This window comes from Trematosphaeria pertusa, assembly GCF_010094035.1.
Source record: "Trematosphaeria pertusa strain CBS 122368 unplaced genomic scaffold BU26scaffold_17, whole genome shotgun sequence".
In the NCBI taxonomy this organism is placed as follows: domain Eukaryota; kingdom Fungi; phylum Ascomycota; class Dothideomycetes; order Pleosporales; family Trematosphaeriaceae; genus Trematosphaeria; species Trematosphaeria pertusa.
Window position 1 is genome coordinate 707,402 of NW_022987228.1, and position 27,075 is coordinate 734,476.

The 27,075-nt window shown below is 54.8% G+C and overlaps 15 protein-coding genes across 15 annotated transcripts; 8 read left to right on the plus strand and 7 right to left on the minus strand.

The window, feature by feature from the left end:
- Positions 1 to 36: 36 nt before the first annotated feature.
- On the minus strand, positions 37 to 1,625 carry BU26DRAFT_609504 (uncharacterized protein; the record flags this gene model as incomplete). Its single annotated transcript, XM_033835928.1, has 3 exons — positions 1,511 to 1,625; positions 1,093 to 1,461; positions 37 to 999 (listed from the first exon to the last, which is right to left on the minus strand). The coding sequence occupies exons 1-3, from the start codon at positions 1,595 to 1,597 to the stop codon at positions 37 to 39; spliced, it is 1,419 nt and encodes a 472-aa protein (XP_033678469.1). The 5' UTR covers positions 1,598 to 1,625.
- Positions 1,626 to 1,738: 113 nt separating this feature from the next.
- BU26DRAFT_466126 (cytidine deaminase-like protein) lies at positions 1,739 to 3,333 on the minus strand. The gene is made up of 2 exons (XM_033825215.1): positions 3,047 to 3,333; positions 1,739 to 2,993 (listed from the first exon to the last, which is right to left on the minus strand). Exons 1-2 carry the CDS (start codon positions 3,178 to 3,180, stop codon positions 1,859 to 1,861), a joined length of 1,269 nt encoding a protein of 422 aa, XP_033678470.1. The 5' UTR covers positions 3,181 to 3,333; the 3' UTR covers positions 1,739 to 1,858.
- A 168-nt stretch (positions 3,334 to 3,501) lies between these two features.
- Positions 3,502 to 6,074, plus strand: BU26DRAFT_466130 (MFS general substrate transporter). The gene is made up of 7 exons (XM_033825216.1): positions 3,502 to 3,995; positions 4,042 to 4,141; positions 4,221 to 4,504; positions 4,593 to 4,921; positions 4,973 to 5,066; positions 5,121 to 5,287; positions 5,344 to 6,074. The coding sequence occupies exons 1-7, from the start codon at positions 3,823 to 3,825 to the stop codon at positions 5,958 to 5,960; spliced, it is 1,764 nt and encodes a 587-aa protein (XP_033678471.1). The 5' UTR covers positions 3,502 to 3,822; the 3' UTR covers positions 5,961 to 6,074.
- Positions 6,075 to 6,319: 245 nt separating this feature from the next.
- Positions 6,320 to 7,546, plus strand: BU26DRAFT_581656 (uncharacterized protein; the record flags this gene model as incomplete). The annotated part of the gene is made up of 4 exons (XM_033834498.1): positions 6,320 to 6,829; positions 7,011 to 7,088; positions 7,136 to 7,207; positions 7,256 to 7,546. The coding sequence occupies 4 exons, from the start codon at positions 6,320 to 6,322 to the stop codon at positions 7,544 to 7,546; spliced, it is 951 nt and encodes a 316-aa protein (XP_033678472.1).
- Positions 7,547 to 8,124: 578 nt separating this feature from the next.
- Positions 8,125 to 9,231, plus strand: BU26DRAFT_581659 (uncharacterized protein; the record flags this gene model as incomplete). The annotated part of the gene is made up of 1 exon (XM_033834499.1): positions 8,125 to 9,231. A coding segment is annotated over one exon (1,077 nt), but the record flags the coding sequence as incomplete, so codon positions are not given.
- Positions 9,232 to 10,110: 879 nt separating this feature from the next.
- On the minus strand, positions 10,111 to 10,811 carry BU26DRAFT_118382 (uncharacterized protein). The gene has a single exon (XM_033819486.1). The coding sequence runs from the start codon at positions 10,727 to 10,729 to the stop codon at positions 10,238 to 10,240; it is 492 nt and encodes a 163-aa protein (XP_033678474.1). The 5' UTR covers positions 10,730 to 10,811; the 3' UTR covers positions 10,111 to 10,237.
- Positions 10,812 to 13,175: 2,364 nt separating this feature from the next.
- On the minus strand, positions 13,176 to 16,320 carry BU26DRAFT_466131 (uncharacterized protein). The gene is made up of 3 exons (XM_033825217.1): positions 15,244 to 16,320; positions 14,440 to 15,193; positions 13,176 to 14,389 (listed from the first exon to the last, which is right to left on the minus strand). Exons 1-3 carry the CDS (start codon positions 16,231 to 16,233, stop codon positions 13,503 to 13,505), a joined length of 2,631 nt encoding a protein of 876 aa, XP_033678475.1. The 5' UTR covers positions 16,234 to 16,320; the 3' UTR covers positions 13,176 to 13,502.
- A 139-nt stretch (positions 16,321 to 16,459) lies between these two features.
- Positions 16,460 to 18,221, plus strand: BU26DRAFT_493444 (medium-chain fatty acid ethyl ester synthase/esteras-like protein 1; the record flags this gene model as incomplete). Its single annotated transcript, XM_033826151.1, has 4 exons — positions 16,460 to 16,543; positions 16,593 to 17,718; positions 17,772 to 17,895; positions 17,946 to 18,221. The coding sequence occupies exons 2-4, from the start codon at positions 16,823 to 16,825 to the stop codon at positions 18,219 to 18,221; spliced, it is 1,296 nt and encodes a 431-aa protein (XP_033678476.1). The 5' UTR covers positions 16,460 to 16,543; positions 16,593 to 16,822.
- A 99-nt stretch (positions 18,222 to 18,320) lies between these two features.
- On the minus strand, positions 18,321 to 18,963 carry BU26DRAFT_570162 (uncharacterized protein; the record flags this gene model as incomplete). The annotated part of the gene is made up of 2 exons (XM_033833970.1): positions 18,321 to 18,452; positions 18,505 to 18,963. 2 exons carry the CDS (start codon positions 18,961 to 18,963, stop codon positions 18,321 to 18,323), a joined length of 591 nt encoding a protein of 196 aa, XP_033678477.1.
- Positions 18,964 to 19,188: 225 nt separating this feature from the next.
- On the plus strand, positions 19,189 to 20,107 carry BU26DRAFT_523772 (UPF0220-domain-containing protein). Its single transcript, XM_033830130.1, has 3 exons — positions 19,189 to 19,294; positions 19,358 to 19,722; positions 19,784 to 20,107. The coding sequence occupies exons 1-3, from the start codon at positions 19,202 to 19,204 to the stop codon at positions 19,845 to 19,847; spliced, it is 522 nt and encodes a 173-aa protein (XP_033678478.1). The 5' UTR covers positions 19,189 to 19,201; the 3' UTR covers positions 19,848 to 20,107.
- BU26DRAFT_523775 (vacuolar protein sorting 55) lies at positions 20,089 to 20,986 on the minus strand. The gene is made up of 3 exons (XM_033830131.1): positions 20,819 to 20,986; positions 20,536 to 20,749; positions 20,089 to 20,429 (listed from the first exon to the last, which is right to left on the minus strand). Exons 1-3 carry the CDS (start codon positions 20,852 to 20,854, stop codon positions 20,296 to 20,298), a joined length of 384 nt encoding a protein of 127 aa, XP_033678479.1. The 5' UTR covers positions 20,855 to 20,986; the 3' UTR covers positions 20,089 to 20,295.
- Positions 20,987 to 21,089: 103 nt separating this feature from the next.
- On the plus strand, positions 21,090 to 22,382 carry BU26DRAFT_609515 (N-terminal nucleophile aminohydrolase). Its single transcript, XM_033835929.1, has 2 exons — positions 21,090 to 21,425; positions 21,482 to 22,382. The coding sequence occupies exons 1-2, from the start codon at positions 21,276 to 21,278 to the stop codon at positions 22,100 to 22,102; spliced, it is 771 nt and encodes a 256-aa protein (XP_033678480.1). The 5' UTR covers positions 21,090 to 21,275; the 3' UTR covers positions 22,103 to 22,382.
- A 196-nt stretch (positions 22,383 to 22,578) lies between these two features.
- BU26DRAFT_570166 (uncharacterized protein) lies at positions 22,579 to 22,917 on the plus strand (the record flags this gene model as incomplete). The annotated part of the gene is made up of 3 exons (XM_033833971.1): positions 22,579 to 22,610; positions 22,666 to 22,780; positions 22,834 to 22,917. The coding sequence occupies 3 exons, from the start codon at positions 22,579 to 22,581 to the stop codon at positions 22,915 to 22,917; spliced, it is 231 nt and encodes a 76-aa protein (XP_033678481.1).
- Positions 22,918 to 23,240: 323 nt separating this feature from the next.
- BU26DRAFT_543563 (amino-acid N-acetyltransferas-like protein subunit Mak10) lies at positions 23,241 to 26,007 on the plus strand. The gene is made up of 5 exons (XM_033831700.1): positions 23,241 to 23,328; positions 23,380 to 23,520; positions 23,656 to 23,723; positions 23,777 to 24,243; positions 24,300 to 26,007. The coding sequence occupies exons 1-5, from the start codon at positions 23,253 to 23,255 to the stop codon at positions 25,909 to 25,911; spliced, it is 2,364 nt and encodes a 787-aa protein (XP_033678482.1). The 5' UTR covers positions 23,241 to 23,252; the 3' UTR covers positions 25,912 to 26,007.
- BU26DRAFT_523778 (uncharacterized protein) lies at positions 25,988 to 26,890 on the minus strand. The gene is made up of 3 exons (XM_033830132.1): positions 26,657 to 26,890; positions 26,502 to 26,533; positions 25,988 to 26,347 (listed from the first exon to the last, which is right to left on the minus strand). Exons 1-3 carry the CDS (start codon positions 26,744 to 26,746, stop codon positions 26,239 to 26,241), a joined length of 231 nt encoding a protein of 76 aa, XP_033678483.1. The 5' UTR covers positions 26,747 to 26,890; the 3' UTR covers positions 25,988 to 26,238.
- Between the last annotated feature and the right edge of the window lie 185 nt (positions 26,891 to 27,075).

Sequence of the window (27,075 nt, forward strand, 5' to 3'; positions counted from 1 at the left end):
ATACTAGCTGCTATCTAAAAAGGCCGGGTGACCTACCTAATCCACACCCCCAACAAGATACTCCCCAACCTCCAAACCCACCACTCTCCCCAAACTCCTCACGTACTCCCACCCAAACCCCACCCTCCACCTCGCGCCGGCATCCAACACATCGCTACTCCCCCCCGCAACCCCCACCCTAACCAACAACCTCAAGCTCGTCAGCGTCGCAATCTGTGTCAACAAATCCGCCAACTGCGGCACAGTCCCATCCAACAGCGCCCTAAAAATGGCCAGTAGCCTGTCAAGACTAAACGGGCTGGGTGTCAACAGATGCCGCGAGATCTTGCGGTGTTTGGAAGCCGTGGTGGAGGAAAAGGCGCGGCGCTTGTTGCGACGCTTGTCCGTGTGCTTCATGAAGTAGGTTATGTCGGTGCGCGAGGGGTTGTAGGAGGCGAGGTAGGCTGCGATGAGGAGGTAGGTGGTGTAGTAGGGGAGGGAGTGGGTGATTGTGCGGGTGTTTCGCTTTGTGCTTGGGGTTGTGGGGAGCGTTGTTCCTGAGGGAGCGGTGGATGAGAGTTGTGTGGAGGTGGGGATGATGCGATCTAGAACGCTATCCTCGAGCTGGAACAGGTGTCGTCTGTTGACCATCAGCCTGCTGAAATCTCGCGTCCCGAATTGCCCGGCAACGATGGGCTCCACGAACGGCCACCATAGCCTCATGGCGCAGTTCTTGAAGCTTGCGAGATCGCGTCCCGTGTGTTTGGATAGCGAGTCATAGACTGCCCCGAGGAAACGACCCCAGAGCCAGGCGTCGTCTTCGGCGGCGAGGTCAAGTGTGTAGTCTGGGAATTTCTCGGTAGATGGTGGTGTGAGGAAGATGTTCGGGGGTCGTTGGGAGAGGATGGTAAGGAGAGAGGAGCGCGGGTAGGGCGTAAACTGGAGGTGTGGGATGCCGGGTTTGTGGAGGGCGTGTGTTTGCGGGAGGGTGGTTATGAGGATCACGGAGAGGTTGGGGATCTGTGAGGTATTAGCAGAGCTGCTAATGGAAGCTGGGTGAAATGAAGGGAGAGTTAAAGGACAATCATGACCACATGAAGAAAGCAGACTCACAATCTCCCCAAACCTCGCTAGAGCAGCCATCAGCGTAGGCGGAGCCTCCCTCTGCCTATCAATCCCATCTAGCACAAGCACAAACTTCCCCTTCCCCTCCAGCATCTTCTGCAAATTCACAGTTAAGCTACTCAGATTTTCCGTCCGCGCATACGGTCTCCTATCCGTCCGCTCATCGTCGTACTCGTCCAGCGCATCGAGACAAGACGCAACAATTCGCTCAAGCAGATGCCGTCCCGTTATGCATTCTCGCGACTTGACAACGGCGAAAGGAAGAGACGATAGCTGAAGGTACGACTTAACGATCGAGGATTTCCCGGTTGCGGTCAGTCCGTGGGCGACGAGGAGAGGCGGGGAGGGAAGATGCTGCTGGAGGAGGTTAGCGAGTCGTCACAAGTTGGGAGATGTGGTAGCGGACAGAGTAGAGTGCAGCCAGCTGGTGGATCTGTGTTTCCCGGCATGGGAATTCCCTATTGAGTTGCTCGAGGATCTCGTCGGGGAGCATGGTTGCGGTGAAGATTCTGGCGTTGAAGGGTGATGCTGAATGAGGTTGAAGTGGATCGACGCGCTAGCGACGCGGGTCGCGTTAGCACGTGCCCCTGAAGTTCACTGAATATCAAGTATGTAGGAAGCTTAAGTACTCAGTGTCCGTCATGTCCTCGCACCCAGTGCGAAATTAAATCTATTTTATGCTCTAGGCCTGGGCCAGTAGTCTATGTCTTGCTAAGAAAGCCTATCCAACAAAACCAATCCGGTGGTCCCAAATCTAAACATGCAGGGTATCCTTAATGCGCGCTTCCGTCTCCTTATCCTTGCTCTGCCATTCCCATACCAAAAACTTCCAGTTCAACTCGCTCGGACGCCAGAACATGCCATGTTGCAAACCCTTCCCGGGATTGCTGGGATTGCCCGCAGTGTCTGCCGTCATGCCGCCCGTCAACGGCATCCTCTTTCCGAAGACGCAGCGCCTAAACCTCGAGTGCAGTATAGCCATCGAGCACATGACGCACGGCTCATGCGTCATGTATATGTCCAGGTCCACGCACAAATATCCGTTCGCTGGGATGTTGTCTTGTTCGTAGTATTGCTTCTCGATGTCTGTGAGGGGGATGTCGCAGAACAACGAGCGGTCGAGGAGCGTCGGATCGGCACCTGCAAGTCGGAGTCGCTTTTTGGCGACCATAGCGATTGCGCGATGGACTGCATGTGCCATGACGTTCCCGGGGTAGATGTGGGCTTCGGTGGCGCCGCTGGGAGAGCGCCAGCGACAGTCGCCTGCCACGGCGATGACCTCGGGTGTCCCGCGCGTTCGGTCCACGACCACACAGCCAATGCTCTCCCCCAGCTCCATCTGGGATATGTGGCAGCCGGCCGACTCTGCGAGGGAAAGCCAGTCGCCTGCTTCGGCTTCGATCTCGGCCGTGTTCCGTGCGACAAGGCTCGGATGCGGTCCGTATGGGTTCGTGTTCTTATACGCGATGGGCCAGTATTGCACGCTCCATTGCTCTGCCTGCTCTGCCGACGTGGGAGCAAGCGCGGGAACCGTCACATAGAATATCCTCGGCGGGGTCTTGAGCGTATTGAAGGGAGGATTTTCACGAAGCGTGGCGAAGAGCTCGGCGTGCTGGAGGAAGCGAGTCGGGCAGAGGATGAAATAGCGCACTGCATCCACATCTTCAGTACTGGAGTCTTCAATACTCTCGTCCTCTGTTGGGGAGGGAGGCAGAGGGGTAGAGGTGGGAGATAAGGATAATGGGGTGGTATCCTCATCACCTCTCTGCAGCCTTCCCGGCGGATAGAACTGTTTCTGTAGATGCGGCGGTAGGTATTTGAATTGCACCACGCGGCGCAGGTGCGATATCTCGGCTGACTTGAAGGCCGGAAGAGCTGCTTGGACAACACTGCGCCATTAGCAGGGCGACAACACGACCGAAGGAGGGTATGAGCAGCTCACTCCTTCACCAGGTTGGCATAGCGGGCGGAGATCTCGACCACGTAGACGCTGTGTGTTTCGAGGCTGGCGCGCACTTCGTCCTTGGTCCTCAACGGGACGAGCTGGCCGCTGAGGACGGCAGCGTCGGCACCCATGGCGTCTTCGGTGTTTGGTGGTGGAGGGTTGGTCGGCGACGGGCTGGACAAAGCTTTCCACGCCGAGCTTCGAATGCGCCTGCCTCTACCTCCTCAAGCCGACCGCACTCCGTCGTGCACACATCACGGCCTAGTAAGACCGATCAGTCGACCTCGCCTGCCATATGCGTGAACATCGCTGTGCGCGATGATGAAGTCTGCCCAGGTGCCGTGGAAGCTGCAATGGGCGGCTCCCTCCGAGGTTCGGAGAAAAGTTATGCCGACCTACCCCAAACCTCCCCCGCAACAACTCCAGCAAATGATCATCAAGGATGGCCCCCGCACGAGTCAAGCGCCGGAAACCATTAGGCTAGTGACGCTGGAAAAGGGCCGGTGAGAGGCCCTAGCCCGGCATTCTCGACCTCAAATGCAACTGCCGATCGGAACGCACCCGCTCTCCAGCTGGACCGCCCCCAGGCGGGATCGGCAAAAGCGGTCGTCGCCATGTAGATATCATCGGCCCAAGTATCCCTTCTCGCTTCTGTCCTTCTCTCCTGCGCGATTTAGCTCTACTATAGCCTGTCAGTTGGGACCCCTTGGAGCAAGCGGATCGAGCATCTCAATATCTTCAGTCCACCCCTGCACTGTTCGGATAGAGCCAGCATGGATACAAAAGAGGAGGTCACAAACGTGGAAAACGTTGCCAATCCTTCGGCACACAGATCCCACGATGTTGATGCCCACATCGTCCCTCTCGAGCAAGAAGCCTACGAAGACGTGACGCATATCAACCTGACATGGAGGTCATGGCTCGTAGTCTTCATCACCGCCTGGGCGTAAGTGTTCTACTGCCTCTGCTCTCGCATACTCACATTGTATTAGCATCATGGCTCAAGTGTTCGTCGTCACGGCAGCGGGCACTGTCATAGCATTTATCATCCGCGATCTAGGCGAACCTGCAATAGCAGGGTGGATTATACAGGTAAATGATCCTATTCGTGTCCCCACATCGATGCCAGGATTGCTGGTCAGACTTTCTGAAAGCTGGCTGACACGATCAGGGTCCTCTCCTTATGCAATCCGTGCTGTCTCCCCTCGTGGGCCGCCTCTCTGATGTGCTCGATCGCAAACTATTTGCCTCAATTCCGCCTTTAGTCGCCTTTGCCGGTAGCATCGTCTGTGCCAAAGCTACGGATATGAACACGCTCATCGGAGGTGGCATTCTGATTGGCGTTACTCTTTCTACGATATCGATCGTTCAAGCTATTCCCTCGGAAATCCTGCCACTAAAATATAGGGCGCTAGCGAACTGGTTTTCTTACATGGGTGGCGCAATCGGCGGACTGTGAGTACATTGTGCCCTTCATAGGGTGATCGAGAGCGGAATATTCGGTCACAGATGCAAATTTGATGCGTGGTCTGACTTTTTGTAGCGTCGGTGGTCTGGGAGCAGGGGCCGTCACGAATGTCAATCCCTCAGGCTGGCGAAATATATTCTGGATTCAGGCAGCATTCCATGGTTTCACCTCAGTCGGCCTACTAGCCTTCTACTGGCCCAAGAAACGCACCGATTATCCAAAGATGAGCTTTAAAGAGTGGACCTGGGCCTGTGATCCTATTGGCAGCCTCCTGTTTATCGCTAGCGCTACCCTTATGCTTCTTGCCCTAAATTGGGCAGGGGGAACATACGCATGGAGTGATCCCCATGTATGCGCGAACTTGGTGGTAGGAATTGTCTTGCTTATTGCATTCGGCGTATACGGTGCGTTTCTCCTCAACCACTCATTGCAGAATATATACTGATTGAGGACAGAGTGGAAGGGGCGAACGGACGGTATGGTGGCCCACGTGTTCTTCAGTAACGGCCCTAACTTCTGGTTGGCGACATTTGCTTTTGCGGTCGAGGGGTAAGCTTCCCCTGTGGACACTAAAGTCAGACAACTAATAGACCGTGCGATCAGATGGATCTTCTACTCTGCAGTAAACTCCATCACGCCCCAGATCATTTTGAACCTGGGATTTGAGGACAATTCCTGGTCCATCGCTATCCGCCAACTGGCATTCCAGATCCCTAGCATCGCGTTCTCAATGGTCGTCACCTGGTGGGCGACGAGATTCAAGGACCTGAGTGAGTCGCTTTACCACAACGTCCACAAACCATGCTGATTATCGTCCCTTCCACAGAGTCGCCTTTGATCGCTACATTCGGAGTCTTTCTCATAGTAACAATATGTTACGCCTGCATCCGCCCCGCTTGGTCGACCCCCCAGATCGTCTTCGCAGTCTTGGCTGGCATCGGCCAATCTGGGCCTCTGACGCTTCTTGTAGCTTGTGTCCAATTTACAGCACCTCACGCTTTTTTATCTACTGCGACGGGATTAGCATTCTCAGCTCGAGCCATCGGTGGCGCATTCGGCTCAGCGGTCATCAACGCCATCATCAACGGCCGCCTCAACTCGCACTACGCTTCCGACGTCAGCTCCGCAGCCGTCGCCGCTGGTCTCCCTGCATCTTCCGTTTCCTCCCTTCTCGAAGCGATGAGCGAAGGAACGGCGTCCACTGTCCGAGGTCAGGGCATCGCGGGTGCGAATGAGGGCATAATGAGAGCAGCTTGGGAGGCAAGCTACCGGTCTTATGCGAAAGCGTATGGACTGGGCTGGTGGAGCATTGTTCCATTCGTGGTGCTGGCGACTGTGGGTGTAGGGTGCATGAGAGGTGTGAAGGAGTTGATGACGGAGAAGGTCGAGGCTACTGTTGAGAGGAGCAGCGATGAAACAGCGCCGGAGAAGAGCACGGCGTAAAAACGAGTGCATTGCTATATGGTTGGGGAGTGCTCAACCCGCTAATGGTAAGCGGCTTTGAAGCTGGAAGGAGTGGTGATAGATTCGAGCAATTCGACCGTCTCTCACCTGCAGCCGTCGGGCATCTCGTCTCTATTTGATATATCAAGGCCAGTACTAAAGTGCCTATGGCAGAGTGCATCTTAACCGCCTTCACTCACTCCTTTCCACACCTTTTCAGCCAATCGGGTTTCCAGAAAACTGCTGGCAACTCAAGGCCTTCTCTCAACCCCCAAGCCGCAACTACGACTACAACCCCCTCCTAATCCCAACACTCAGGCCATCCTCAGCACGTAAAAACCCCACAGCGCAATCAACCCATGGCGCAAAACCCGAGCCTCCAATCCACGCCCTCCCAGGCTCAATCTGGGACCGCACCAGACGTCACCACCTGGAAGCTCTTTACCGATAGATTCGTCATCCTCCACTCCAACGCAGAAACGATCCTCCAACTCACGCCCCCGTCACTCATTTTCTCTCAGCATGACGCAGAGATCGTGCATGCGGCGATGATGCTAGAAGCTAAGATCTGTCCCGGTCAGGCGCCGGATATCGTCAAGCATGCATTCGTACGCTGGGCTTGGAACATCACGCCCGAGGGGGAGTTGAAGGAGGTGCCGCATTTGACGGTCGAGGACAGGGAGCTGTGGTATCAGCTGATGGGGTCGAAGACGGTGCTGAGTGAGATTCCAGAGTGCTTTCGGAGGAATATGATGGCTCTTCCGGCTCCTCTTCTTAGGAAGCGGGGAGTAGATGAGGAGGGGCGGGGTGATGGGAGGGAGAAGCGGGCGAGGATTATGGAGCCGGCCCAGCAGGATACATCTGAGGAAGTGAGTGGTTTAGCTGTCGTTGGGATGGAAGGAGAGAAACTGACTTACTTAGGTGACGAAGCAGACGTCGAGCAAGGTCGAGAAGTATGTGTCTGCTGAGGACCTAGGCCAATTCAAGAAGCAAATGCTGGAGGCATGTTCCCCGCCAAATGAGCCCCACGTGCATTGCTGACGATAGCAGATGTTCACGGAATCCCAAACGAGGAAGGAGCAAGCGCCTATCAAGCAGATAGCCGACATAAAGAAGCAAGTCCAAGAGGTATGATACATCTCCGATACCCCCAAGTGCGCTGCTGACGTTCCTAGATCATCACAGGAAGGAAGAAGCTCGATTCACAGCTGCAGGAAATTGCTCAGCTGAAAGAACAAATTCTCAAGGTAATCAAGACGAGCGCTTCTTACTCAAGCTTATCTGACCAGTCACAGATGCAAGCCTGGCAGGAAGGTAAAGCCGACATCCTCCGCTTCGCCCTTCTCACGATCGCCTACTTGGTATTGAACCGAGAAAATGAAAACCTCAGCGACGATGCAAACGTCAAGTTGCTGGAATTCCTCCAGAAGGAGCTTGTCTGCATCAAGCGAACTGGCGACTTTTCCCGCGAAAAGGCCGAGAAAATGGTGAGATACCTCATCCTGGAGGAGGATTGGTTGGAGAGCGAGACGACCGAGGAATGGCAAAAGGCGTTGGAGAAGTTCAACCAGAAGCTGGAGATCTAGGTATTCCTGATCTCTAGGGGTTGGCAGTTTAGAGGAGTGAGTGTTTCCACCCTAAAGCCAATTTTGTCATCTGACATGTGTGCTATAGGTTTACGTCCATATGGAGTATATGAAACTTTCCGATTTAGGCTCTGAATTGCTGTATGGTTAGACGACGGCGTGGCAAAAGCGCTTCTTCCGACCATGAGACAAATGGAGAGGGCAATCCTTGGCTGGAGAACACTTGGCGCTCCGGGCGTTTCTTGAAATGCGGAACACCTTTCGGGGCAGTCGGGAGCCATGTCAAACATAGAAAAACTATATTGCGGAAACGGATCATCGGGATCCATCCGGAACACCCACCCCTTTCCACGCTCTGTTCGATAGGCCCTGGAGTAGGCTCAAGCAATTCACAATAGCATCCATCGAGTCTAGTCATTCCAGGGACTCGACGTCGCTTAGGGCCTCACTAATATGGCGACTGCCCTCTGTATTCACACTACATTCTGGCATGGACAGGATAGGCCTAGCGCACTTAGCGCCTTAGCATAAATAGACTTTCTGACTTTCTACCTTCCTTTCACCCTTAGACTAATACACATCACTTTTGCATAATACTTGTTCTTGGCACTACGTACTACTGCCTAGATGCAGCGCATTTAACGACTCAAGATATAAAATGCCCTGCAGCCTCTCCTTTCCGTACGACCTCAGTATCACAACCCAACACCGAGGGACAGTTGACAAAGGCAACTCCAACACCAAGCTCAAAAATGGCTCCCTCGACCCCGTTCCCCAGCGAGTCCGCCGCCCTCTCCGAGGATGAAAAAATGCGCCGCATCTTCCTAGAAACCCTCCCGGACTTCTTCACAGACTGCCCAGAATCCATTCTCCACTGCACAAAGCCCGCCAAAACAGAGGAAATACGCACCAAAACCAACCCATACATCCCCATCCCCAGCAGCGTCGCCGGCAAGCTCTCTACGAACGCTATCCTGCACCCGCCCACCGTCGACACTCCCAACCCAGAAACCCAATCCCTCATCGACATCCGCACCCTCCCCTTCTCCCAACGCTCCGCCCTTGCCACCGGCCGCACAATCTCCATCTGGGCCGACGACTCCACCTCCCGCCCCGTCATGCCTGACATGCGCCACGCCGCCATAACCGCCATGTCGCCCGTCGCCCACGAGCAGCGCCGCCGCGTCTTCATCCTGCTCACGAACTGCTCGCGTCCCGCCATCCTCGCCATGTGCTACTTCACCCGGGACGTTGTCACCAAGGCGAATCCGCCGACGGAGCCGCGCACGGGCCCGCACCTCTGCGGCGCGATTGACGTGTATCACGCAGGGTGTGCGATGGGCATGGATGTGTATCTGGGGCCGTTGAGGGCGCGGCTGTTGAGAGAGATGGGGGAGAGGAAGGAGGAGGTTAATGTGTGGTTTTTGGAGAAAGCGAGTCAGTTGGGGAAGGGTGACCCGGTTTTGCGGCGTGCGGTCGAGGTAGCGGCTGAGATGGGGAAGGAGTTCTTGTGGAGGGAGGGGGTTGGGGAGTGGATGGGGCGGCATCCAAGGTTTTTTAGGAGGGTGGAGAAGATGAGGTGGCGGGCGCGAGTGGCGAAGTTGCATGAGGATGCGGGATATGACGAAGATCCCGCTAGGATCGGTTGGACCTAGGAGTGTGTGTAGTTTCCACGAAATTGTGCATCGGGGCTTAGAGTCAACATTTGAACGATTCGGCCGCGCCTTCTTTTTATCAAGCATCGAATTAGCACCTTGTGCAGTGGTAGAGAACTACTCACGCGCAGGGACGGCTGCTGTTTAACCTTGGATGTAGTTGAAATGTGTAATGAGCAGGCAACCAAACGGAGCCATTCTTCTTACATATCATAAGTCACAGCCCAAAACCAAGCCCAGCAATAGCAGCACCCAGCACGAATACTGCCTTAGCTGTAGGATGGACCCCACTACCGCCCGTATACTGCTCCATCGTTGTAGTAGCCCTGGTGTAGTTCCAATTTTGTGTTCCGTTTGAACGCCCTGTTCCGGATGACATGTATGGCGCCGCAGTCACCGTTTTCTCCATTACTGATACCTCCACAATAGTTTGAGTGATGGCGATTGTGGCAGCTGGAGTTGCTTTTGGTGTCGGCTCGATCAACTGACTGACCCCATAAAGCGCCGCGCAGGCGACCAGGTCCAAGCCCTACAAGGTGATGAGCATATGTAGCCAAACAGGAAGGAAGTTGGACGTGTACGAACCTCTTTGCAGCACCATGTCTTAGCCTCCACTTCTAAGAATTTACTCGAAGCGAAACAAGGAAGAAATGGCGGAATATATACTCGAGATGTACGAAGCGCATCACCAAAGAAGCACAAGGTAGCCTCTTACAAACACAAACTTCCCATTACACAAGCTACTAATCGCATTAGGCTCTAAGGAACGTTTACCTTCCACAATACTCGCACATTCTCGGCGTCAAGATTGCTTGTTAGTTAGTTACCATGACATCACGACTCCATCGTCACCGAGTCAGGAAACCAGATATCACACTAGCCGAATCCAACCGTCTGGAAAATAGTTTCTATATCGAACCATGCTGCCGCGCCATTCAAGGAACGAACACCTTCCACAAGCGCCACGTATCAGCATCAAACAATGCCCCTTCCCACCCTCCGGGCTCACCCCAACCACAAACACAACCACACGCACCTACACCACCACATCCCCCCTGCACCTTAACTCCTCCTCCTCCTCCAACTCCAAGTTCATAGGCAAGAATCTCCCAGCCAACCAATTCGACTCAAACGCCACAGACGCCCGCACAGACACGCAGGACACGGATCCACAGAGCACGGCCAGCCGGGACGAAGGAAAGCCGGGCGATGCGCATCCCGCGAAGCAGCCGGATCCGCAGCCGCAGCCGGAGAGCACGACGGGGATCGGAGGGGAAGAGGGTGAGAAGGGCGGGGAGAAAGGGATGGGGGAGAGGAGTGATCGGTAGATTGGCGGGGGGGAGATGGACATGGAGGCTATTTGACCGAGGGTAGTGCGAGTATGAGCCGTTGGTGTTGTTGCAGCAAAGAAGGCAGACGTAGATGGAGAGGAATGGAGGTGGTGGTGTGCGGATGGGTAAGGGAGGGGCGGATGCTGTGTTTGGAGTGAGGAGGCCTCGATGCTATGGTGCTGCGCAAGCTGTGACATGACAATATATCTGAATACAATAAAGGTAGCCCTAAAACCATGCCCGGATACACTTTAATACCCCGTAAATAGTTTGTCTCCTGCTGCAGTGGATCACGAAGACAATGCAGGAGTTCGGCGCGCGCGGCATTCCCATGCCCTTTAATGCACGACCCGCAACTCCTCTATGAGCGCTTCAGCTGCGCGTTCCCTTTGATAATGGCTCGGGCGATAGAAGTCACAAGCAACAAGCACGAAGAGGAACGAAGACATTGATGAGAGTGACCACCTGAATTCCTTGAGATATCTAACCAGACCAGACACACCAGACACACCAGACTAAGCCCAACCATAATAACAACCTCCTGACCATATCCTAACTGAAATCCCTGACGCGATGATGTGTTCTGTGAGAGGTCAGCTGAGTCAAGAGGAAGGAGGGGTGAGTGACTTACTGTTTGATGACGATGTGAAGGCCACCATATAATATTTTCTAAAACTCCTTTAATCACAAAGGCTAGGGCACCCGCAACCTTTGTGGTCGCGTTCCCACTGTCTGGTGAGTCAGTCCATATTCCTGAAGGCTAGGGCACCCGCAACCGATGTAGTCGCGTTCCCACTTTCTGGTGAATCAGCCCCAAATATCAGGCTAGGGCACCCGCAGCTGGCCTACTGCGTTCCCACTTTCTGGTGAGTCAGTCCATGTAGGGGATGCGAGGTGAGAGCGGATTGAGGTGTCGATGCTTCAATCTGTCTGAGTGGCTGGTTGAAGCGATGGAATGTTGAAGCGATGGAATGTTGACATGGCGGAGATTTCTTTTCTGGTGAGAGTCAGCGTGGGTCAAGGTGAGGTGAGGTGAGGTGAGGTGAAGTGAATGCAGCTCACTGATGGAAGCCAATGTCAACAACGACCGAGCTCACGACGTGAGGGCGGAATGAGGTGTCGATGCTTCAGTGTGTCTGAGCAGCTGGTAGAAGCGATGGTATGTTGACATGGCGAAGATTCTTTTCTGGCGATAGTCAGTGTGGGTCAAGGTGAGGTGAGGTGAAGGCAACTCACTGATGGAAGCCGATGTCGACGACGACGGAGCTCAAGGAGGAGATTGAGTGAGGTGGCTCATGGTAGATGTCGAGAACGACATGAGAAGATGTGACGAAGCCTTGATGGAGGGTATGGGTGAAGGCCGAACCATGAGAAGAGTGAGCTCGAAGATGGTGGGTAGAGAGTTTGAGAAGCCAGACTTGAGTGTGGACTGGAGTGGAAGGAAAAGAAGTGCAAGTTGGCGGGGGCGGGCGGGGTTTATATAGACGTACAGCAGAGGCCCGGGCTCCCTGCTCACGTGAGCTTAGCGAGCCCGGGAGATTGCGTGCTCGTCGCGGTGAGCAAGTTTCTTGGGGCTCGAAGGCTCGCGGTGAGTCTCCCAGCCAATGGGAGGGCAGCATGAGTGGCGGACGGCGCGCTGGGGCCAATTTCGAGCAGGTGAAGTCGGCGGCGCACGAGCCTCAGACCACTTCCGGCGAGGCAGCAGCTCGAGAGTGGGCTTGTGACACGTCTGCGGGCATCGACCTGCTTCTATGGAACCGGGGGCGTTGCTGATTGGGCACCCGAGCAGCCTTATCAGCTCGCTGTCGCCAGGCACTACCTCAACGCGCCATCCTCGAGCTCGTACGAGCCAATCAGCTCGGCAGGCCGAAGACAGGCAGCCTTAGCGTCACGTCATGAGGCTCGCAGAAACGATCAAAATCTTCCGGCCGCAGTATGACTCCACCGGATCTCACTGCCGGCCAAGCCGCAGCGGGTACCTGCGCAATTGCCCTCAGTGCGCAATGACTCCGCCAGATCGGGATCGACGTGCTGAGTCTCAGGCCCCAGGTCAGGCGGCGATAGTGGTGATGGTCGAGCGGAGTGTTCCGGAGGAAGGCGCGCGGTCCAGCGCCGTGGATTGCCGCGAAGACGCGTCGAGCTGCCCTCACCACCAAACAGGCAATCAGAGGTTGTGTGGGGCCGTCGAGTTGGAAGAACACACTGGCGGCATTTCCGACGTGTATTCTGTTCAATTTACCTCGGTGGCATGGTGTTTGGAAGCCGTGACATGAAATATGGTGAAGCTGCTGAAGTGACGCCAAGAGTGAACGTTGAGCCGCACGTGACTTCGTATCCAGAAGGTCCCCTCTGACAGATACTTACTTCGGAAAAGATGCTGCCCGGACACGTAGAGACGGCCCACCTCAGTACAACCCTTCTCTTCCATGACGAACGCCTGCTAGCCTTGTGAGTCTGATGATACAGCCCTGGAGGACGTTCAAAGTTGCGCATTCCCGGTCTTGGAACGAGCCTTCTCACATCGGTCCCCATCTCGTACCTTCTTTCAACGGCTCGTAACACTGGTTCCGGGTTTAACCTTGGAAGTCTGAGGACAAGGCGGACACGTCGAACAAGCCGGGCGACCGGGCTGCAATCAACAGTCTTCGATTTATACATTGACTGCCCGCAAGGCATAATGGCAGCTAAAATGCATCCCTATAAACACCCAAAGGATATCTCTTTGTTTCGTCCATCCCCAGATAGATTCATAATACATGCAATGCCTCGTAACCGGGGTGAAACAGCGCCTCCATCTCAGGCCGTGCCCGCCCATACCTATAATACCGTGGGAACCGAAATGGCTATCGGAGATCGATCCTTAGAGCGCCGACCTGTCCGTAACCCATGTAGCATCCGTAACGGTAGAATTGAACAAAAAATGGTTTCCATCACACAACGCCGCCAAATGCACAAACGTGAGATCTCTTCTTACTCCATCATGTCGATATCGCCGTCAGCGTCGATATCACCGTCCGCGTCGGGTGTCTCGCCTCTTAGAGCCGGCGGTAGTCTGCCTCTGATCTCATTAAATGCCTCTTGACAGGTACGCGCATCTTCCAGCAGGCCGTTGCGCTGGAAAGTGTTGATGCATATGCCGTACGCGACTGCCCGCCACAGCGCACTCCTTCCGCCCTTGCTGACGTTGCGAGCGGCACGCACGCATTTGATAGGCTGCTCGCCGACCTGATTTGCGAAAAACCTGCTTGCCATGTAGTTAAGACATATGGCCGTAAACTGGGTGTTGTTTATCTTTTGAGCTCGTTGAGTTGTCGTGTGGATCAGCGTCTTCTGGCGGTTAATGGACTCGTCTGCCGTGGTAATTACGCGGATTATGCGAAAGGCGCATTCGATATAGTGATTCGGGTGGTTAACACAAAGGTGTTCCAGCTGTGCATACAGCACTTGCGCGAGATAGTGGTCTGGATGTGCTGGATCCCGAATGATAAGCAGCCGATTCATCGTTGCGAGGAGTGCAATGTCCGTCTTGAAGTCGGTTCCAGATCCCACATCAGGGAGGTTGAACTCTGGGCGGGAGTAAGTCGCCAACGCTGCGTCTATCGAGCCGCTGCTTTGGTCGTGGACCCCGGACAAATACGATAGCATTCTGGCGTAAGGCTCGAGGCAATGGAAGGGTGGTTCGGCTATCCGATCCCGAAGCATAGTTAAGGCATTCTTCACGGTCGACTTGTCTTCGTGGTAGCATGCGACGACACCGAGAGCGAATTTGATGTGCCAGTCAAGGATCTTGACCCAGTTTCGTTGCGCCAATGAGACTGGTATCGACACTCTGTACGAAGACTGGCGTGGCAGAGAAGCTGTACTCGTTAGCATCCCGCCAATCCCAGCATTAGTGAAGGAAGCGTACCTTGAGTGAGCCTATGCCCCTCCTGCAGATAGCTGTTGCCTCTGTCATGAGGCAGCGAGATCATACCGCTGAGATAGTAGGCAAGCATTTTGAAATCAGACTTGGGGAGCCAAGCGAACACCAGCTCATCCCGTCCATCCTCAGCTTTGCGGAAAACGTCACCCGTAGAGAACGTCAGGTTGCCACCGAAACTCTTCTCGATTAGGACCGAAAATACACCGTTATCGGGACCCGCGTCCCGATCAGCCTTCTGCTGCAGAGCATTCAGCTTCTCTGCATTGGGCTGGCCTTGCTGAAGGCTGCAGGCAACGTCAATACAGTCGATCAGTACCGCAATCTGACCCAGCTGCCTTTCCGAGGTCTGAAGCTGAAGACTTCGTGCTGACGCAATGGCGCGTTGGGCGTGCTCGAGACGGTCTGGTGCGGTTGTCCTCAAGTGTATCATGGCCTCAAGCGCACAGCAGGTGACATATATTGCATGATCTCCTCGTTTCTCGGCGTGGTTCGCAAGTGCGTGCAATTGCTGAAGGGCGGAAGCTGTCTCTGGGCGTCCTGGGACCTGCAGCGCCAACGACACCTTTAGAAAGCGGAATGCATACACCCAGACAATGTGCTGGAACGTCTCTGTTTCAGAAATAGGCTGATCCAGTAGCTTGAGCGCCGCCCGATGGTTGCTCTTGAATTGATACCGGGCCTGCAGATGCAGCATGGCATATTTCAGGTCGAGCAGGCGACTACGGTTGCAAAGAGCTATCTGGAAAATAATCAGCGCGAATGCTATCTCTCGTTTTGAATTTGACATACCCCCTTGGCCAGAGTCTCCTCAATCTCCTGATTGTTGTCCGTCTCCTCCACCAGTAAACTGGCGTATCTGAGCCTGAGCTTCGCCTCATCGCGCGGTATCTGGCTGTACTTCTTCAGAACAGTCTCCATGCAGCCCATTGCAGCTGCCATGAGCTTGTAGTATTGATCGTGGTCGGCGGATCTCTGCGATAAGGCCGCTAGTGATCCCAAGCTGCGCGCCGCGGCGATGTATTCGTCCGCTGCAGAGAGTATCAAGACCATTAGGTCAGCCGGAAGCGCTTTTGGGGGCACATGCTGTGGTCTCGTCGGTGTATGGAGCTGGGAAGAAGAAGATTTCTTGATGACAACTTGAGGGTGCGGCCGCGCTTGGGGGGACGAATGCTGGAGCGAAGGGGTTCGGTACTGGCTCGAGGGCGTATACGGCTGTGTTGGTGTTCGCGGATTCGGCGTGTTTTGCGTTTGCAGGGGAGTTCGATGCTGGTTGGCATTGCTCATAGGCGTGCTTGCGGTTCGATGCTGCGACCGCATAACATTCTCCTGTGGTGATTGTGATCTTTGCACCGGCTTCGATACCGGCGTCTGCGTCGGGGCCTGGTGTCGCGGCTGAGTGCGATTGGCATCCCTCGGCGCAACTCCGTCGCTGTTCGCACGCTGGGCTTGCCTTTGTACGGGTACCTGCACTTGCCGTATTCGCGGATTCTGCATCTGGGGAAGCGGGTTTGGATTTCTCGCCGGCATGACGACCTGCGGCTGCGGCTGGGCTTGTGGGCGCGTGTTCGACTGCGGAGGGTATTGCTGGCTTGGGCGAGGAGGTATTACAACTCGTGGGTGTCCTTGAGCGGGCTGCGACTGGGGGAAGCCCTGAGTCATGCCCGCTTGCGGAGGGGCATACGGCACATATCCAGTTTGCGGATAACCGTTTGGCTGCGACTGGGGAGGATGTTGGCCGTTGGGGAAGCCCTGCGCACCTTGGGGCGGCCAGGGGTCCATGGTAGGCAACTACAGGCGCGGGAGTCACCAGAAGTCGTTATGTTTGACGGTCATCGCCGCGGTGGGCGTGACTGCTGAGGGCGTGCGTAGACTCAGAGATCAGATGAAGTCGGGTCAGTTGCGGCGCGGCTGGCGGCTAAGTTAGCGCGTCGCGTCTAGGGGACGAATCATCCCCTGTGTATCTGATGCCTCGGCATCCTGCTTGGAGTCCGTTGGTGACGAACCTTCTCAACTTCTTCAATTTTCCTCCTTTCCCAAGCTGTGAAAGACTGCAGTGGCTTTTTATATATCATATCATGTGCGTTGCGAGGTAACCAACCCTCAATATCACTGAAAGGGCCAACTTTAACACTCGCTAGCAATTACCTATTCAGCATCGCGAATCGATTATACCTCTGGACAATCATAGGAACGTTCCGGCTTCCCCGGAATACTTCATTGCAAATTCCCCAGAACCGCTGTGGACACATATAGGACCGCACATCGCGTTTAGATACAGAAACTACTAGACGACGTCGTCCGCTCCCATACCCGGAAGGATCGCATTGGAATATATCCAGTCCCCACATCTCCAGCCCCTCTCCTCACAATGTTTGATCTCTCCTTCCTTCTCGGCCATGCCCAGACCACCTTCCACCACCACTCCTCCCCCCTCCCCCTCACGACCAAAACCGGCGCCAAAACCACGCTCGCCTCCCTCGTAAAATCTACAACCCCACCATGCCGCCTTAACCCTCTCCTCTTCAATGGCCACCTCCAAACAATGTGGACAGCGATCCACAACGCCGGCCCGCCCATCTACTACAAGCGCAAGATCTTCGAGTCTCATCATTCAGTCTATCCAGGCCAGTTCACAGTCGACTTCGTAGTCAGCAAAGCGCAGGGAGAAAAGAGTGGAAGCGAGGAGGAGCTTCCTGAGCGGACGACGTATTTCTCGGAAGAGGAGTTTGAGAACCTGGGATCTGAAGATGGGAAACCTATGCTGGTGTGCCTCCATGGCCTGACGGGTGGCTCTCACGAAGTCTATCTGCGAGAGGTGGTAGCCCCCGTTACTGCAACTGGATGGGAAGCCTGCGTCGTCAACGGCCGCGGCTGTGCCCTCTCCAAAATCACAACTCCGCAACTCTTCAACGCGCGCGCCACATGGGACGTTCGGCAAACAATCTCCTACCTCCGCACCATCTTCCCCAACCGGCCGCTCTACGCGGTCGGCTTCTCACTCGGCGCCAACATCCTCACCAACTACGTGGGCGAGGAAGGGGATCGATGCGTATTAAAGGCGGCGGTGGCATGCTCGAATCCGTGGAATCTGGAGATTTCTAATGTGGGGCTGCAGAGGACGTGGCTAGGGCTAGAGGTGTATAGTAGGACGATGGGGGGCAATATGATGAAGTTGTATGAGACGCATAAGGAGCAAATACTGAAGAATGAGGGTATCGATGAGGAGAGGGTGAAGCAGTGTCGGTACCTGTTTGAGTTTGATCGGTGAGTAACTGAGGCCATGAGAACTTGTGAATTTGCTGATGGTATTCGACTAGGGTCATCCAGGCTCCCACATGGGGCTATCCGACCGAGCGAGCGTACTACCGCGACGCCGAATCTGTAGACGCTCTCCTCGCCATCAAAATTCCCTTCCTCGGCATCAACGCTGAAGATGATCCTGTAAGCTACCTTCCTACCCATGATGGCCCTCGCAAATCTGACCACACCAGATCTCCCACAGAGAAGCCATACCATACGAAGAGTTTAAACAGAACCCATATACTGTCCTCTGCACCACCAACTGGGGAGGCCATCTGAGTTGGTTCCAACCTGGCGGCAAACGGTGGTTTGCTCCAGCCATAGCGGCGTTCGTGACGAAGATGCATGATGACATCGACTTCAATGCATCGGTTGGGGAGAGGCTGGAGGCCAATGGAATGGCACCGACCAAGAAGTATCCGATATTTGATGCGACCCACAGAAGGCTGATTTTACCACCGGAATAAGGACGGGCGGTGGTTGCGGTGCACGACCTTGGGTATCATAGATTTGTGTATAGCGTAGAAATGGGCGTAGACATAGATGGGGCGAAGTGGTCCCCACGTTCATCCGAACGAAACCCTCTTTTTCTTCGCCTTGGCTGTCTTCTCCGGTGCCTCGTTTTCCAGGTCCTCGATCCGCGCAGGGTCTGAATGCCGGCTCTTCCGCTTTTTCTTGAGACTATTCTTCGTCTCCTCCTGCACCTCGTTAGCACTGTCTAAGCACTGCCCCCTCGGCGTCAACACTCACAAATTTCGCCTTCTTCACCTCACTCCTCGCCTCCGCCTCCTTCCTCTTCGCCTCCCTTATCTCCTCCAACTGCCTCGCCCGCATAATCTTACTCTCAATATGCCCTTCCTTCTCCGCATTCACCACGCTCATGATCGCCATCATGCTCGCCGGGTCATCCACGAATTTCTTGCCCTTCTTCTGGCCCTTTGGTTTCGCAATGCCCGCCGGGATGATGCCGTTGAGCTTGGGTATGTCGAGCTCTTTCTCGGTGTAGACACGCTTCTTTTTCTTGCCGTCGACAGTCTTGGATCTCGTCTTTTGGGCGCCGCCTGGCTTTGCGAGGGCGAGCGATTTCGCTTTGCGTTTGGAGATGCCGGAGGGTGCGCTGCCGGAGGATTTCGACTTCGAGGCACCTTTGGGTAGGCTGCTAGATTTCCCTTTTGAGAATTTGCCTTTCGTGGGCTTTGTGGGCGCCATTTCGAGGGTTGTTCGTTCGAGACTTGTTTCGGAAAAAGTGCATGTGCGCTCGAACTTTTTCGAAGCTTGCTGGCCTAGATCGGCGGTTGCAGGTGCCGATGATTTCTTGGCAGCGACTGACGAAACCGAACCCCAGCCTCCGGCGCCGTAGCTCCAACATCAGACCTCACAGCTTGCGACCAGCTCACGGATATTCCACTGAGGTACTTCACGCACTCCCAAGTACTAAGAGGGCATGATGTCGGCACACCGTCTTTTCCGCTTCCCGAAGCCCGCCTGGATAAACAGCGCAAATGCCAGGACGGCGGGCGTCTATACCGCGGGAGCTCTGGTAGGCATCCTCTTCGCCGTTCGCACCTCTTATAGTACAGGAGTTGACTGCTGGAATTCCTAGTTCTCCCTCGGCTTCTACCTCCTCATCGACGTCGCCGCATGGTCCAAATCCGCCATGAACCCGTCCGACCCGCCCGTCCACGTAACCTTCGTCGACTGGATCCCCGGCATCTGCTCCGCACTCGGCATGCTTGTCATCAACTCGATCGACAAGTCACGACTATCTGCCGATTCCTTCTCATACAGCGGAAACGGCGTTGCGTGGAAGGCACGGCTGGTGCTCTTCCTCGGGTTTGCGCTGCTGGCGGGCGGACTCGCTGGAAGCGTGGTCGTACTGGTCCTAAAGTACATCGTTAGCGACTATACCTGGCCCACTATTTGGATGGGCGTGGGGAATGTGATTGCGAATGGAATGGTTATGCTGAGGTGAGGACTCTCCCTGATGCTGGATAGCGGAATATGGGGATCAAATGCTGACACGAGGTAGCTCCGCTGTTCTTTGGGTCGCGCAGAACATGGAAGACGAGTACACATACAATCTCGCGCTCTAGAGGATATCGCTTCGTTCATGGGTGGGCTGGACGTAGCTCAGCTAGCGTGTAGCGCAGCAGATGCGAAGGATGAGTTAGATGTGGAATACCCTGGGCTTTGACGGGGGTTGGCATTTGCGATTGGAATTGTACAAATACTGACAAGGCGTTGGACGTGCTTTTGTACCAAAGCATCCTTTTCATACTTCAAACCTGAGCATTTCAACCGATGGCACATGCTATTTCAGTGATATGCGTATACAATTGAAAGATGTAATATGTCCAACATAATGTTACAAGAACGCTTGACCAAACCGGAAAACCCATGCATTTGCCATCCATAGGATGGCTCATCCTTCCAAAACGGCTGCCTCGTGGCGGTTTCAAATCCCTGCGCCTGCCTTCCTCCACTACATCTTGTCTCCAAGCCCGCTGATCACATTCTCTACTCATCGGCCTGGCCGGCTAGTCAAAATTCTTGATCCTCCTGGAAGAACAGCGTGAAGCTGATAATCGTGCCATATATCAGCAAGCCGCCGAAGATGGACATAGCCGCGGCACCCCCGTCGATGCTGTTCGCATGCCATAGCAGGGTTGGAAGGGCTGCATTATTCTGTCAGAATGATACTCTAGGATGAACCACTCTTCATATACGGTATCCAAGCGCTTCCACTCATGCATGTAAGTGCCTGCACCGGGTCAGACTCACCTATCCCCATAACGACAAAGAATCCCGTCAGGAATCTTCCAAAGTCTACTACCCCGCTTCCCGAGCTCTCCATGAAATCATCGGGGTTCGCTGCCCGGCCGCAGATCCAGTTTGGCAGTGGTGCGATTACGTAGGTTGCGACGACGAGGAGCGTGAGGTAGTTCTTGAAGAGCGCGGCGCTGAGAATGACGAGGAGGAAGCCTATCGCTAGGATCTATCAAGTGGATATTAGTAACAGCGCGAGAGGTGGGAAACAGGAGGATATGCGGCGAGGCAGACATACGAATGACAGCCCTATGATCGTCTTTATGCCGGCCATGGTGGAGCTTCGGGTTCGGGATCTTGGGACGGTGACCTTGCGCGAGAAGATTCACGGAGTAGAGCAGCGTGATCGGGCGGTTCTGACGAAGTATAGGAGTTCTGGAGTCCTTCGGCGATTGCTGAGGTTGCGATGCGGTTGCGTAGCGCCTGCCGTGAGAGGCTGGGTTGATTCCGCACGGACGCCTTGGCAGGAAGCTCTGGGAGCTTCGTACTTCAGAAGGTGCCTGGCCTGCTGTTGCAACTGCCCTCCCACGAACCCAACAGTGCGAGCGTCCTATCTATAAATCCCGCCCGACGCGCTCGATTCCCCCTCTGCACCACGCTACAACAGAGCCGCCCATCGGAAGGAACACGGTCAAGTGTCAATTCAATCGGGCACGCCAGACGCCGGTACATAGCTCACATCCGGAACCTCCAACATGTTCCGAAACAACTACGACAACGATTCGGTGACCTTCTCGCCGCAAGGCCGAATATTCCAGGTCGAGTACGCTCAGGAAGCTGTCAAGCAGGGTTCCGTCGTCGTTGGTGTTGTCAGCAAAACCCACGCGGTGCTGGCAGCGATCAAGGTATACCTTGCCCAGCCTGAATTTCCTCACGATCTTCGTGCTAATATAATCCCCAGCGCAATGCAGAAGAGCTCTCATCCTATCAGAAGAAGGTCATCGCGATAGACTCGCACTATGGCATCGCCCTCGCCGGTCTGGCCTCCGATGCACGCGTCCTCTCCAACTTCATGAAGCAGCAGTCCCTCGCATCGCGCCTAACGTACGGCCGCGCTATTGCCCTCTCCGAGATCACCGCCCGCATCGCCGACCGCGCCCAGACAAATACACAACAATACGGACGACGGCCATATGGTGTAGGGCTCCTGGTTGCTGGCGTCGACGCGAAAGGACCCCACCTATTCGAGTTCCAACCGAGTGGTGTCACGCAGGAGATGGTCGCTTGTGGCATTGGCGCTAGAAGTCAGATGGCTAGGACCTATCTCGAGCGACATCTGGAGTCGTTCGAGAATTCGAGCAGAGAGGAGCTGGTCAAGCATGCGTTAAGGGCGCTCAAGGAATCCCTATCTCAGGATAAGGAGCTCACTGTCGAGAATACCAGCATCGGCGTCAGTGGCGTTGACGAGAACTTTGCCCTGTACGAGGGCCAAGACATCGCTGAGTGGTTGGATGCAACGTTTGAAAATCGGGAAGGTGGAGGCGATGACGAAGGCGGAGACTCTATGGAGACAGACTCATGAAGGCATTCTCACGAGGTTATGTCCATCTAGCTGGAGGAAACTGGCCGAGCGGTCTTGTAGAACCCTGGCGGACTTCGGAGGTTATGCGGTCATCTGTCTACGTTCTGGATCTTGGGTGACATGCTAGAACATTACGAATATCACTCCAAATCAGGACGACTCCGGGTCTCGTACCTATCCTTGGCATCTTTCATGAAATGTACCGTGCTTGCTCTAAGTTGGAAGCACAGATGGGTCGATCGCTGTTCACTAGCTAATTTAAGGCTCGTTTATTCACAATACTCCCGAGCTTGATTAGATGCTGAACGTTTGACCGTGGAGGCATATTGAGGGTGACGAGAGACAGATATCACGTGACCCTCCTTCCGCCGAGCCGCATCCGCGAATCTTCGGCCAAGCTCCGCTCAACACCTTCATAACCACACCCGCAGCCCGCAAATCCGCCTACACCCACGAAACCTCGCTGAACCATCAAAATGGCATTCGCGTGGAAAGCCGCCGGTCTCTCGTACGTCGCATCGATCGTTCCTCCCTCAATGTCCACCAATTGACGCTGTGAACAGCTACAACCGCTACATCACGGTCGCATCGCGCGTCGTGCGCCGCTCGCTCAAGGAGGACAAGCGAATTGCCGCCGAACGACGAGGCGAGACGGAGCTCAGGTTCTCCAAGTGGGAGGTGAGTTTATAGCAACTTGGGGCATTGGGTCGATGGAGGCTGATGAGAGGCAGAACGGCAAGCAGAGCGAGCCGAGGAACTTGAACGAGGCCAACCAAGCTGCCATTGCGGAGCATGCGCAGTCAGCGTCCTCTTAGACGGGCAATGTGGAGGTAATGGCAGGATGACAGGGCGATAGATGCTGGGCGGAGCTGTGATGGGGGAGGATAGCTATGCATGGTGAATGTATATTTTGTACCATCAGACACGGCACCTGGGCATGTGCGGAGGGAAACCCTAAACGCCAATGCACGATAAATTTGCAGCATCAATTGCTTCTCGTCATCTTCTACTATCCGTGAAATCGTGTGTTGAAACTCTAACGGAGAGCTTAACTAGCAGCTTTCGCGCTCGCCGGAGGAAAGTTCGCATGCAGCTGCAACCCGGCTAACCATCAAATCTTTCCGCTTCGGAAGCAACTCCACCACCAAACATGGCAGAGCCGTCTCTCCGCCACGACACCCGCTCCACCCAGGACCCAAATGAAATTGCGCCTTATGATGGGGCAGGTGCGTTCCACTCGTCTAGATTCGTGGATAATGATGTTGATGAAGCTTTAGGTGCTTCCAACAATGTCTCGAAATCGAGCTCCGCACATGAGAAGCCGGTTAGCTTACCGTTGAGACAGGCGTCCAAGCAGCCTGTCACCCCCCAGACGAGGATCCATGATATTACGGAGAAGTTTACGAGCGCGTGTAATAGTAAGTTTTCTCGTTCCTTGCAGCATGCCGCCGGACACATGGAGTTCGATGCCCCATCAGGCTGCAGTCACATGCTCCCACCGCACTATCATATGTATCGTTCTTAACGGACTTCTTGCTAATTTCCCACAACAGCACTCGACGTTGGTCAGCTAGTGAAAGATGAGTACTTCACGCTCTTCGAGTCGATCGGGGCCATCGAGGTAAGCCCTCCAACAATACCTCTCACCATCGCCGGCCTAATGAAAGGAGTTAGATCATGGACCCCAAAATGGACAGCGGCTTTCTCCAGCCCGGAGAGACATTGGAAGACGACTACGACCCATTGACGCCTTTACTTCCCGAAGAGCTCATCGGCATTATGGATCAGCTGCTCTGCTACGAAATGGCCTGGCACACCGGCTATCCTCTCTCGCAGACGCTCTTCACCTCCGTCTATATCGACAGGCTACTCTGGCCTGAGCCGAAGGCATTTGAGCAAGCGCAATTCTACCACGGAACATTCCCAAACGACACGAGGCCGGGGACGTTGTTAGAGGTGCTGAGAGCGTACTGCTTAGCGCTAATTAAGGGCTGCGATTTTGTGATAGCGAAGATCACGGGGAGGGACTATTTCGAAGAGGAGGACTTTTGCACACATACGTATAATCGCGTCCTTCTCGTGCATGTACCCGTCGACGTGTTCCTGCGGGAATTAGATGCCGCCGTGGAGATGATAGAGGAGTGAGTCTAGGCACAATCCTCAGTGGATAACATGGAGTATTTGCTAACACTAATAGAACCGATGTGGAAATCAACGACGGTCTTCGATCTGCCATCATAGCAAGATTACAATTCCGGAAGGACTTTCTTCTAGCGCTAGACCTAGACTGCCCTCTTGACAGCTTATCCAACTACTGGCCGCCTGTCCTCAAGCATATTGCCGCCATCACCAGCACGCACCAGCTAGGCAAGACCGTGCCTGGCTCTTTCAGCACCAAAATCCAGCGGAGACTTGCCTCAACGGTGCCACCCCGTCCAATCGTAGAACTAGACTTCAAAGACGCTTTCGAGAAGCTGAAGCAACTCTGTATCGACTGCGAAGAAGCCACAGGCTTTACCAACCTCCCGCTCGACCCACTAGAATACCAGTCCTTCCTGTGGACTTTTGCATCTCGCTCACCAACGCCGCTTCCGTATTCAAGATCCTACCTCTCGACTATCCTCTTCCACCCGGACATACTAAACACATCCATCTCGCTTCCGCTCGCCGATGTGAAGAGCCTCGTCTTTCCTTCGTCGCTCATTCTCGACCCTGTCAACTGGACAATGTCCCCGCCCCGTAACAACCTCCTTCCCAAGCCGCCGCGCCTGCAATTTGCGCTTCTGATTGACGAATTTGTTGAGCGCACCGGACAACCGTATCTGGACCTATGGGTTGCGCTCGGGCAGAATAGGTGTCGTCTTCGCCGGATGCTAACGCATGTCATAACGAGCTGGGACTTGCTGCAAGAAGATGCGACTCTGGTCGACGCCGATCTCATGAGCGCGGCCCATGAGCTCGGCATGTCGGACGATCTCGATAGCCCACTCTCGACTTGGGTCTACATCAAGAAGCTCTGGATGATCGAGAAAGTCGTCTTGCTTGGCTTCGAACAAGACATCTACCTGCCTGACGAATTTGCGGGGATGTACTACTTTCTCAGCCTCATCGCAGGGAAGCGGAAAGACGCGCTTCTTGTCTGCGTCAAGCATGTTAAGGAACGGACCATGCAGCTGCTCAAAGCGAATAAGTATCAAGACGCAGAGGAGGTACGCGACATGGGATTCTACGTCGACTCCGAACACAAATACGCCATCGGAGCTAGCGAATTCAGCAAAGCACTCCATCACTTCTACACAATCCTCCTCTACCTCCGCCTCGTCCCCTCCCCTCACAGACCCTTCAGCACTGAAGCCCTCCGCTACGAACTCCGGATGAAGCCCTTCCTCTCCCTCCATCCGCCCGAAGTTCCCCCCTTCGCCGCCTTCCAAACCGCTCTCAAACCCTACGGCCCTTACTCCACACCCAATTCCTCCTTCTACGCCAACCTCCGCACACCCGACTCACCTCTCTGGACCGACCTCGACGCCTCGCTGAAAGCTGCTAAGGACGCCTTCGCGAGGGTGAAGAAACACGGCGCGAAGAAGTCGAAAGCGGGAGGTGTGGAGCAGGCGTGGAATAAGGAGGTGCAGGGCATGCTGGCGAGTTGTATCGCGCTCGGGGTGGCGGTCGCGGGCGTTAAGGCTGCGGTGAAGGAAGGTGGAGATGGGGCTGGGAAGGAGGTGGGGGTTAGGGTCGAGATACCTGCTGCCGGGATGGGGAAGAGATATGCCGAGGGATGGGTTGTTGGAAAGGTTGTAAAAGATTGAAGCTTGTGTCTGTATAAATGTTTGCTAAACTCAACTCCTAGCGCTGGATCCTAGTATTTGACGTGGCGCTTAATATGAGTGGCCTCGGTCGACGGCATCGCCGCCAAACAGCAAGGGGCCCGAAAAGTTGAATAATGTATATGCTTTGAAGGGCGAAATCGCCGGGGTATCATGATCCTAACTCCGACCCCTCCCAAGAACGCCATGCCCACTTGCAGAGCCCGTCTCGTCTCACGCCCAAGCCCGTCTCCCTGCTATGCCCGGCTTTTCCTGCGCTCTTGTCCCCTGTGCCGTTGGTGAAATCATATCGACCATCTATCCGCTCACTCATCCCTTAAACCCCCTCAGACACCCTTCCCGAACCTTCCGCACGCTCCTCGCCGACAGACCCCGTTCGCCAGCCTGCTTCGACGCGATGCTCGCTTCCTTGACCAGCCTATATATCCAGTCAGCTCAGCTCAGCTCGACACTGCATCCCTAAACCCTCTACTCGCTATCCTCTCTCTACATCTCCTGTCTACAATCCAATCCAGCGCCGGTCGGGACAGCGGTAGGGACTGAGTGCGGGGGCAATGGAAGGCATAACATACTCCTGCATAAACAGCGCATAGTGGAGGAAGATCTGCCGCATTCGTTATTAGCATCTACGCATCCATCCATCGGCGGCACAATTACCCGCGGAAGAAGAGCAAACAACAAACCACGACGAACAACACAAGAGCGCGACAAACAAAACAAAACGCACCAAGATATCCACATCCCGACTCAGCGCGCGGTTCGAGTGCGCTTTTACAATCTTCTTGACCGTGCCGCGGGGATACAGCGTGTGCGCCATGTTTGTTTGCCGCCCTTGAGCTTTGGAAGACGGGTGGACGCGGGGGATTTGGCTGTCTCGCTTGAGGGGACGGGGAGAAAGGCGCTGGTAGGAAGGGCGGTTCGGCGAGGTTGAGTTTCGAGGACGTGTGCTGTGTGTGGTGGGAATATGCAGGCTGTGATGGAGGGGGGGTTGTTTGGGTTGGCGTTGGCGTTGACGTGCATGGAAGGGAAGGGAGTCTGTGCGTCAACAGCACCTGGGGAGAGCGCGCTCCCACGTGCGAACAGGCGTTCACCCGAAACCGGCCAATGAGAAAGTTTGGAAAAGTATGACATCCATAATATCAGCTC